Raw genomic sequence first — 11501 nt, 5'->3', positions numbered from 1 at the left:
AAAAAAAAAAAAAAAAAAAAAAAAAAAAAAAAAGAGTAAGACTCCTTCACTTAGAAACTGAGATTAAGACCACCTTTAGCTGCCATAAATGTGCTTACAACTGATGCTTTAGGGAAGAAAGGCACTGCTGCTGAATTCAACTTACCTAAGCTGATCTATTGCTAAGCAAACTACCAAAGGCCAGAGTGCACAGTGGATTTAGGATTTAGAGTGTGCTTGATTAGAAAGAACTGTGAGGCCAGGTGCTGTGGCTCACATCTATAATCCCAGCAATTTGGGAGGCTGAGGTGAGAGAAGCACTTGTGCCTAGGAGTTTGAGACCAGCCTGGGCAACATGGTGAGACCCCTGTCTCTACAAAAAATTTAAAAATTAGCTTGATGTGGTGGTGCACGCCTATAGTCCCAGTCTCTCAGGAGGCTGAGGCAGGAGGATCACTTGAACCCAGAAGAAGGCCGACCTCTAGTTCTGCAAGGAAGAACAGCCTAAACAGGGGCTGGCCAGCCAAAAGTTGCAATCCTGGCTGGGCACAATGGCTCAAGCCTGTAATCACAGCACTCTGGAAGCCGAGGCAGGTGGATCACTTTGAGGTCAGGAGTTCAAGACCAGCTGGGCCAACATAGTGAAACCCCATCTCTACGAAAAATACAAAAAAATTTGCCAGACGTGGTGGTGAGTGCCTATAATCCCAGCTACTTGGGAGGCTGAGACATAAAAATCGCTTGAACCCAGGAGGTGGAAGTTGCAGTGAGCCAAGATCGCACGACTGCATTCCAGCCTGGGCAACAGACCGAGACTCTGTCTCAAAAACAAAAATGGTGTAATACCTAGGCGCAGAGTCCTGCTGTCACTCCGCAGAGGCCTTGAAGGCAGAGCAAGCCTATGTAAATCAAAGATTTGCTAAGCATCTCCTACACATGCCCCATACTCTAGAAGAAGGAAAGTTGTACAGAGAGGCCAAGCAGAATCTGAACAAACAGGCCTTGCTGGGGTTATATCATACCCTTTTTGTCCAATCACACTGAGATGGAACTGGGACCACCCCCAACTTTTAGGGACCTGTAAACCTCAAGGCATGGAAATAAGGAAAAATCCAAATGTTCCTTTAAGAAAAATTTCAGGCATCCAGCTAGTCCTAGAGGTAATTAAGTAACTTGGTAAACAAGAAGTTAATAAGTGGCTTAAGAACAATAGCCAAGGAAGTTAAAGCTCCAGAGAAGTTCCCTTGCCCTATACAAACTAAAGATAAGATCCTAACATATGTCCCTGAGTTGTCTTTCAAAGGCTCAGGCCCCCACTGAAGACCCTCACCACAAAGATCCCAGATTAGGAGGAAAAGAAGACTAAACTGTACCTATTATGGATCCCACTGTCCTTTGTTCTAAGTTTCTTCCTGAGAGGCTTGGAGAAAGTCACCCCCCAGCAAGTTAGCATTTTTCTACTGACCCCAAAATTCTTAGAGCTTCTGCAACTAAGATCAACTGCAAGTTAGATCTCTGAATCTACCTGTGAGCACCCCCTACCCCCAAGATGTCCTGCCCTTTTAAACTTAAACCAATGTGCAACCTCGGTGTACTGATTTGTAATTTTGCCTGTAGCTTCTGTTTTCCTGAAATTTACCCCACTGTTAAAAATCCTTGCCTGTAAGCCACCTGGAAGGTCAGATTTTTGAGCATTTCACTGCCTGGTCCTCCTTGCACAGCACTTTGCAATAAATGCCTTCCTTTCTATCACTGAAACAGCCTTGGTGTGGGGATCTGGTTTTATTGCACTGGGTGAACGGACCCAAATTGGGTTCTATAACAACATTTCTATATGGTTGTCAATCATGCCTATCTGAAGATATCTCCATAAAAGGCCCAAGAGGGCAGGGTTTGGAGAGCTTCCTGATAGCTGAACATGCGGAGGTTCCTGAAGGGTGATGTGCCCAGGGAAGGCATGGAAGCTCCTTCCCCCACACCTTGCCCTATGCATCTTTTCATCTGTATCCTTTGTAACATCCTTTATAATAAACCAGTAAACATGCTTCCCTGCATTCTGTGAGCTGCTCCAGCAAAGTAACAGAAACTAAAGAGGGAGCTGTGGGAACTCCTACTTGAAGCTGGTTGGTCAAAAGTTCTGGAGTCCTATCCTTGCAAATGGTGTCAGAAAGAGCAAGTCGTTTTGGGGACTGAGCCTCAACCTGTGGAGTCTGATGCTATCTCCAGGTAGATAGTGTCAGAATTGCATGAGAAGATACCCAGCTGGTATCCACAGCAAAACTGATTGCTTACCTGGTGGTGGACAGAACCACTCCCCCATGCCCTGACATTTGGTCACAGAAGTCTGTGTTGATTATTATAGTGTTGAGTGACAGAATAAGAAAAAACACTTTGTGAGTTTTTTCCTAAACAGTGTCTATTGTTTTGAAGCTTCTGAGAGGCACTGGAAATGTGACTCCACAAGAGCTAGGGCCTTGTCTAGCCATTTCTGTAACCCAGGGCCAAGCACAGTCCTTAGCAAACCAGTAGGTTCTCAGTAAATGCACCTTGACTACATCTTGAATGAATAAACTCCCTTGGGTTGAAATGCTTAGGGCCTGAAATGCTAGGTTGCCAGGCAAATGCTAAATATTAGTTACCATTTTCATGAGATGCATTATAGGAAATGCCCAGCAGAGGTCAGATTGCAGGTTGAGTCAATTTCATCAACAAAACATTAAGGAGATAAAAGAAAGGAGGAGCCAATATTTGCTGGGAACCTCTCATCTCTGCCAGGCACTCTCACTCTGCCAGGCATTGTGCTGGGGCCTCACATGTTTTCCTTCTAAATCCTCAAGACTCCCCTTCAGGCTGGGTGCTATCAAATTCACAGGAATGCCCCTCCCACTCACCTCCAAGTTTTCCCAATATTGACTCTACTTACACAAGATTCCTTTTTTTCTCTCATTCTAAAAGTTACCTTATCTCATGCAGACTTGCTACTGTATGAGACAGCGCCCATTTAAACACAGATAAATTAGAGAATTCCCCCCAAAAGTCCAAATAGATTGTAAATTCCCAAAGGCATTTAGAGATAAGAACCAACTGTCAACTGAGCAGGGGCAGATCTAACCACACAGAGAAGGGCTGTGAACCCTGAAACAGGTGCCTCAAGCACCTTGCTTGTTAAAGGAGGATTTATGGATTTTCATTATTAATTTTCTCCAATTTTCTTTTTTTTTTTTGAAGACGGAGTCTGCTCCCTGTCGCCCAGGCTGGAGTGGCAGTGGCTGATCTCAGCTCACTGCAAAGCTCCGCCTCCCGCGTTTACGGCCATTCCCTGCCTCAGCCTCCCGAGCAGGCTGGGACACAGGCGCCCCCGCCCACCTCGCGCCAAGCTAGTTTTTTTGTATTTTTTTAGTAGAGAAGCCGGGGGGTTTCACCGTGTTAGCTCAGGGTGGTCTCGATCTCCTGACCTCGTGATCCACCCCGGTCTTCGGGCCTCCCAAAGTGCCTGGGATTACAGGCTTGAGGGCACGCGCGCCCGGCCCCCTAATTTTCTTAATATGCCTAAGTGGTGTTAAATTAACAATTCTAGTCTTCTAGGAAATGGCTCAATATAGTCTGGGCAGTAAAGATCAGCCACACATTTCTGATTGGACTAAAGCAGTTTATCTCCACCAAAAGAGCAAAAAAGCCTAATTTTCTGTCTTGGATCAACATTTGGGGGCTTATCTTGGGAAATCTGACAAGTAAGATAAAGACAAGAATATCCTCGCCATGGGACCAGGAACTCTGCTACCCAAAACAGGCCCTGGCCCTAGAACATTCAGTGGTAAGGCACCAGTAACCAGCCCCTCAGCCAGAAGTAAGTCCATCTCACACCTAGTCCGGCTTGTGGTTTGGCTTGCTCTCGTTTTCTTAAGCAGGTCAGTTAGAAGCCAATTTGAGTGGAGTTGAAGCGATGCTCTTGCAGCTTCCTTGGGGGGGTTTTTGGGGGGCCTGGGTTTTGGTTTTTTTTTGGTATTAACAATAAATAGTGGGATCAACTGCATATACCAACCCCCTGCCAGTGACTCCTCCCTTCACCACCAGGCTGTAGGAACCCTTCGCAAGCCACAGCCCAGCAAGCTCTGAGTGGGCAGAAGGCAGCTCGCTCGCACATCTATAAACAACTGGTATTTTAAGAGCAAAAGGAGATACTTGGTGTCCCAACTGGTTTTTAGCTGGGTTGCAAAAGACTTTAGGAGAGACATCCTTGGCTCCAAAAATAAAAGAAAGATTTATCATGGGGCCTACCCACAAAATCAGAGATTATTTTTATTTTTTATTATTATTATTATTTTTTTATTTTATTTTTTTTTTTTTGAAGACGGAGTCCTTGCCTCTGGCCGCCGCAGGCCTGGAGTGTAGTGGCCGGCTCTCAGCTCACTGGCAAGCTCCGCCTCCCCCCGGGTTCAGCGCCCATTCTCCTGTCTGCACCTCCCCCCGAGTAGTTGGGACTACAGGCCCGCCCCGCCTCCGTCGCCCCGGCCTAGTTTTTGTATTTTTTAGTAGAGATGGGGTTTCACACGTATTAGCCAGGATGGTCTCGATCCTCCTGACCTCAATTGATCCGCCCTCTCGGCGCTCACCCAAAGCCAAAGTGCTGGGATTACAGGCTTGAGCCACCGCGCCCGGCCCAGAGATTATTTTATAAGCAATCTCCAAGATAAATTCTTTTACATTTTCAATCAAAACTTGTATCTAATTTACAAAGGAGAAACAAAGGCTAATAACAGAAAAATATTCAGATAATTAAATACATTACAGAGCAAAACAGAGTCAAATCGTTGCCAGAAAATCAGAAACACGGTGACTCTTTCACTCCTCCACCTAGATCAGTTGTGCTCTGTGACAAAACTGACCCTATGGACGGGCTCCCTGAGGAGAGAGGCCAGCAGGACGGGACCCCTGGGCCACAGTGTGTTTGTGTTGTTCAGCTGAGCATGTACCAAGACAGGCTCCAATCTGGGGAGCTCTGCATGAAACTTTTCAGCAAAGACAGCAAGCTGGAGCCAGGGGGTGGCTAGTGGCCCTGAAACTGGTCCATTCCCTGTGAAAACTGAGCTTGGAAATCTAGCCCCTCAGCTCTCCCAATGACACTGCTTATTTGCACTCCCACTGATCTCTATTGAGAAAGCTGCTGCTATCTAACCCCTGAAATTGTTGGGCCAAGGCAGGAAGAGGCAAAGCCTGCTCCTCCTGTTGGCAGACAGGAAGGTGGCATGTCACTTTACTCCATCACTAACCTGATGTAGAGGGTGGAGTTGGCGATGACGGGGACGTAAGAGGTGAGCTGGCCCCAGATCCTGCTAAGATAAAACACAGAGAAACCCTCATGGGGACCAACGAAAGACATTTGGAATTTGGCCCAGGCTGGGACCCACTGCTGTCTAAGAATCTATACTTGGCTTAGTGTGTGAGCCTTGTGAAACAAGATGATGAGGGACAAAAAACTCAGAGACTGGACCCAATGACAGGCTTTTACTCTGGTGCAAGGTCCACCTCCTTCCCAAGCTACTAAAAGCTCCTTGCCTCCCACTGCTCCCCAAAGCCTGCCTGGTTTGAAACTTTGCACAATCAACAGCTTATGCAATTGGCTGCAGTATCTTTTCCTGACCCAACCTCCACTCCTGGGTAATGACAAATGACAGAGGCCACAAGTGGTACAGGGGACAGAGAGGTGCAGAGCAGCCTGCTGGGGGCTTCCAAAGGAAGGGAGAGCTCCCTACAGCATCTACCCGGTAACACATTCTGCAGAAGTTCCATTTTATCAGCAAGAAGAGTCAACTAGATAGGGTCTATTCAGTTCATGGATTTCACAGGCCTTTTCTTATCTAGAATCAGTAAATACCCTTCTTCACATTAAAACAATGTGCAAAATCCCACCTGTTGCATGCTTTCTCTGGATCTAGTAACCTTATTATATTGCAAATATTCCCACGTTCTCAGTATCTCCCCATTACTTGGTGATCCCTAGAAAATATCTTCCTGAGCTGACATGAAATGGCCCAATTAGCAGAGGTTCCTACATAAGCCTTTCCGTGGACACAGAAAGCCCCCTCCCACACATAGAGATCCTATGGAGAGGTTAACCAAATCTCCCTAGTCAGGTGCTTTCTGATGTGCTGATAGGCACACACACCCAAAGGGAGGGCTGTCATCACATGCCCGAGAAGCAACCAGAGCTGGTGTGGTTAAGGCCCCAGCCATCACTTCACTCACTACCCACAGGTCATGTTGGTGCCTCATGGACACTGGCCATCATGAGAAATGTCCTGATCAAGCCACACCTCCCTCCAGCTTAATACTTTTCTACTTGCAATATTCCCTCAGTTCCCTATAAAATATGAGGGTGTTTCACTGAAAAAGAGGGTAAAACTCAATGCATGCTGTCTTTATACTGTTTGTAGTGCTAATGAACTTTAATGGGGAGAAGCTTGACTGCCTGATTCCAGTAGGGTTTGGGAATTATCTGTATATATCCATCAACTGCTACTTCATTTTCCTAAACTCCTGAGGGCACTAGGGTATCCTGAAGTCCTTGAGTCCCACCTGGCTGCACGTGACACAGCTTTGCAGGCAGGCAGGGTCTTAGAAGGTAGAGAGCACACTGTCAGGCTTTCTCTGCTCTATAAAAAATTAGCCACTGGACAGAATGACTGCTGTTTGGAGTCACGAGTCTCAGCATAGTCATGACCATGACTGGTCCATGACCCTCCCATCAACCATGGAGAAAATAGGCTTCCAATTCTGAAATTACCCGCCAGCCACAACAGCATTCACCCCCGAGGAACCTGCACTGGTCCTCTTTGGGACCTCCCCTCCTTCCTCTCCTTTGCAGCTCTCCCTGAGCCCTTCTCCAGTCTGAACTCTGCAGTGGTGTCAATGTGACTCTCACTCTCCTTCTGGAGTCTATGGACTTTCTCTGTTCACAGCTTCCAATCTCCAGCTCTGGCCATGCCACTTGCATTCTCCAGCTGTGGCTCATCCAGCCCTCAGGGCTGCAGTCTAACCATCTTGTACACTTTTCTCCTCACGCCCCAGGCAGACATTCTCCTCCCTGACTTCACTGAGAAGACTGAGGCATGACCTGTGAATACCCCCAACTTCCTCCCTTCTATTTTTAAACATCTCTGCCTCTTCACCTGCCCCCACCAAATCCTACTGCTAGGAAGAGATGCATGGGTTTCCTCAAAGCTGACACTGATAGCTGGGCTTTGGATGCTAACCCTTGGCTTTCTACCCCCCGGCACCCCTGCCAGTCACCGTCTCTTTTGCATCTTCAAATTCCCCCTCTCTGCTCTGTCCTTCCTCTGCCTAAAATATAAGCAGGTATTCCCCAACCCAAAAATCTCCCCTTCCCATGGCCCTCCAGGGCTAAGCCAAAACTGCTTGGTAACTAGGGTGAAACCCTCCCTTCTCTATGTGGGCTATACTTTACAGATTCATAAATTAGAAAAACTGGAAGGCCCCCAGGGATCATTTAATCTGGCTCTGATTTCCAAAGATGGGACATTATGGCCCAAAGCCAGCAGAGCTGGGTGAGGGACAGCTGGGAGTGGCAGCAAGGACTGCCACCTCAGGATGGTGCTCTTTGTACCATCTCGGTTTCTTGCCATCCCCACACACCATCGAGTCCTTTCCTTAATTCACACAGGAAGGCACATCCTCCCATCACATGGGGTCCAGAGCAGCAGACAGGATTTAAGGTCATTTCTGTTCATGCAGGCTCTACTAAAAAACAGGAGGCCTCACATTTTAAGTCAGACCTGTTGTCCTCCCATGGCTAATGCTCCTGTGTCTTTAGTTGATCAAGTTCTGCCATCAGTGAAGAAGGTGAGCTACCCAATTACCTCAGAAGTCCCTTCTAGCATTTGAGTGCTGTAAGCCTATGAATGCTGTTGCAATCCTTCATTAGAGACAAAGTTATTTTGTTCTCTGTAGTCATTACTACATTGCCCAGTTTCTGGCCAGCAGAACTCAAGACGTCTTGACCAACTAGAGACTCCTGACCCTGACCTCTGGGTCCTGGGTCCCATTATCATCTATAGCCAGTTACCTGAATTATTGGAGTTGTTGTACTTCGCTGAATGCTCCTCACTATTTTCAAGAGCAGATCGTTTTGACTTCTTTAAGAATAAAATAAAAGGGGGAGGGGGGAGAGGAAAGCAAAGAATAAACACAGTGAAGCTGGAAGTCAGAATAAAAATATTTTCCAGGCATACCATTAAACTAGCTACAGACAAGGTCATACTCAGTCCCATAACTTAATACAGTGAAGAAGTCCCAGCCAAAACTAAAGGGGGAAATAAAACAACAAATGCTGACTTTACCTGCTCAGGCCAATTGTTTCCTCCAATTACATACATTATGCCATGATCTGCCCAGCAAGCTAGAAACTACATGGGCCATTTCTCTGCTGATTATCATATGGCTCTTTTATTTATTTATTTTTCCAAAAAAGCTGCACCCCAGTCATATGGAAATAGTCTTAGCTTTCAAGGAGATATAGCACAGCCATCTGTCATTAAATGGGCACCATTAACCTAGAGCTTTCTTCACATGTACTCATGAACTCATGGAGGGAATGCAGAGAGACACCAGACTTACCTTTCGAGCTAAAATCTTTCTTTTCTTTCTTTCCTCCTCAGATCCATGGTGTGACTGAGCTCTTGTCAGTCTTCGATGCTGGTGAATCTTTAAGAGACCATAAGATATAAGCATATCCCACAGAAGGCAGCTTCCTAATGAAAATCTTCTCCAACATGTTTTGGCAAACCACATTTTATTTGGATAAAAAAAACTTTCCTTGCTCAGGCTGTCTACTTCCTGGCTCGGGTCTGGATGCCAGGTAGAGGAGTATGCCAGAGGAAGAGGTCCTTTCTCATGCCCCTAATGCCTTCCTGCCTTCCCCTCTTTTACAGAAGAAGAATGTGGTGAGATAGCATGGACCATGCATGCCCCCAACTACCACCAGCCAGCATGCCCTGATCAGAAACCCAGACTGCCCTTCCTGGACATGTTTGTTTCCCACATAGACTAAGCAGGACTAAGGGCAGGACTGTCAAGTATCCAGCTCTGCGGGGCAGCATTCAGCCTAAAGGCTGGCTGAAAGTAAGTATGCTTAAAATATTTGTGGAGTGAACAGTCAAATGTCAATCACTATAAAAACCACGGCAGAAGATGGGGACACTAAAAGGTAAAGAGGAACTGTAATCAATTTACCTGTTTCTGTTCTTCAATGAGTCTCTTCTCTATACATTCTTTGGCAATTCTCAATGCCTCTTTTAACTTTGTAGGGATCTGAAAGGAGATAAAAGTATATCATCCATTGAAACAGGTGGCTGGAGATACTCCCAAGTCCTGGAGTAAATGAAGGAGCAGGTGGTTATCAAGAGCCATTTGGAATAAAATCAGTTAAAGCTGTCCATTCTTTAACTGAATGGGATAGCCACTTCTGGTATCCCTAACACACTCACTTCTCTAGCATTTTTTAGCAATGAACACACAAACTAAAACATAAATAAACATGATATGTTTCAAGTAATTCAAGTGATTCTCAAGGGCTGTAAATTGCCAAAACAATCTGAAAAAGAAAAACAAAGTTGAAGGCCTCACGTTTCCTGATTTTGTAACCTATTACATAGCTACAATAATTAAAACAGTGTGGTACTGACATGCAGGCAAATACATAGACCAATGGAAAAGAAGAGAGAGTCCAGAAATAAACCCTTGTGGATATGGTCAAATAATCTTTGACAAGGCTTCCAAGAACATACAATGGGGGAAAGGACAGTATATTCAATAATGGTGCCGGGAAAATTGGATATCCACATACAAAAGAATGAAGCTGGACCCTTACCTTACACCATAAACAAAAATTAACTCAAAATGGATTCAAAACCTAAATGGAAGACCTAAAACTATAAAACTCCTAAAAGAAAAGACACAGGGGAAAAGCTTCATGACACTGGATTTGGCAATGATTTCTTGGATATGACACCAAAAACACAGGCAATAAAAGAAAAAATAATTAAACTTCATCAATTTAAAACTTTGGTGCAGCTGGGCACGGTGGCTCACGCCTGTAATCCCAACACTTTGAGAGCATGAGGTAGGTGGATCACTTGAGGTCAGAAGTTCGAGACCAGTCTGGCCAACATGGCAAAACCCCATCTCTACTAAAGATTCAAAAATTAGCCAGGTGTGGTGGTGCATGCCTGTAATCTACTTGGGAGGCTGAGGCAGGAAAATCGCTTGAACCTGGGAGGGTGGAGGTTGCAGTGAGCTGAGACTGTGCCTAAGCAACAGAGCAAGACCCTATCTCCAAAAGAAAAAAAAGAAAAATAAATAAAACATTGGTGCAACAAAGAACTACGGAGTAAAAAGACAACTCAAGGAATGGGACATAGTATTTGCAAATCATAGGTCTGATAAGGGGTTAATATCCAGACTATATAAAGGAACTCTGACAACTCAACAACAAAATGTAAGTAACCCAATTAAAAAGAGGCAAAAGACATAGACATTTCTCTGAAGAAAATATACAAATGGCCAACAAACATCTGAAAAGACACTCAATGTCTTTAGTCATTAGAGAAATGTAAATCAAAACCACAATGAGACATCACCTTACACCCATTAGGATAGCCACTATTAAAATAATAAGATAAGTATTGGTGAGAATGTGGAGAAACTGAAATCCTTGTACGCTGCTGGTAGAAATGTAGAGGAGTAGAGCTGCTATGGAAAACATTATGGAGGTGCCTCAAAAAACTACAAAATGGAACTACCACATGAGGAATTCCACTTCTGGGTATATATCCAAAAGAATCAAAAGCAGGATCTCAAAAAGATATTTGCACACTCATGTAAACTGTAGCATTATTCATGATAGACAAGAGGTAAAAGCAGCCTAAATGTTCATCAACAGATGAATGGATAAACAAAGTGTGGCATATACATACAATGGAATATTATTCAGCCTTAAAAAAAAGGAAATACTGTCACATGCTACAATATAGATGACCATTGAGGACATTATGCTAAGTGAAATAAATGATTCACAAAAGGATAAATACTTATATAAGGTTTCTAGAGTAGTCAAGATCATAGAAACAAAGTACAATAGTGATTGCCAGGAGCTGTGGGGAGGGAGAAATGGGGAGTTATTATTCTACAGGTATAGAGTTTCAGGTTGCAAGCTCTAGAGATCTGTTATACAACAATGTGAAGATAGTTAACACCACTAAACTGTACACTTAAAAATGGTTCAGAGTGGCCGGGCGCGGTGGCTCAAGCCTGTAATCCCAGCACTTTGGGAGGTCGAGACGGGCGGATCACAAGGTCAGGAGATTGAGACCATCCTGGCTAACACGGTGAAACCCTGTCTCTACTAAAAACTACAAAAAACTAGCCGGGCGACGTGGCGGCCGGCGCCTGTAGTCCCAGCTACTCGGGAGGCTGAGGCAGGAGAATGGCGTGGGCCCGGGAGGCGG

The 11501-nt window shown here is 45.1% G+C and overlaps 1 protein-coding gene across 9 annotated transcripts in view; it reads right to left on the bottom strand.

Moving 5' to 3' along the window:
- The window catches only part of PXK (PX domain containing serine/threonine kinase like), a 110844-nt gene that overhangs the window by 9851 nt on the left and 89492 nt on the right, over positions 1-11501 (bottom strand). For 4 of the 9 annotated variants that reach the window (XM_017894163.1, XM_017894169.1, XM_017894170.1 and 1 more), the window contains 4 exons: positions 9229-9306; positions 8614-8700; positions 8063-8132; positions 5250-5309 (listed from right to left, as the gene is read on the bottom strand). In XM_017894163.1, coding sequence (XP_017749652.1) covers positions 5250-5309; positions 8063-8132; positions 8614-8700; positions 9229-9306 — 295 coding nt within the window. Of the gene's footprint in view, positions 1-5249; positions 5313-8062; positions 8133-8613; positions 8701-9228; positions 9307-11501 lie in introns of all 9 variants that reach the window. The other 5 variants (XM_017894166.1, XM_017894162.1, XM_017894168.1 and 2 more) reach the window with 2 other exon arrangements.

This window comes from Rhinopithecus bieti, unplaced genomic scaffold (assembly GCF_001698545.2).
Source record: "Rhinopithecus bieti isolate Rb0 unplaced genomic scaffold, ASM169854v2 scaffold_21649, whole genome shotgun sequence".
In the NCBI taxonomy this organism is placed as follows: Eukaryota; Metazoa; Chordata; class Mammalia; order Primates; family Cercopithecidae; genus Rhinopithecus; species Rhinopithecus bieti.
The sequence above is the reverse complement of the archived record's forward strand: the minus strand, read 5'-3'. Positions and strand labels throughout refer to the sequence as shown.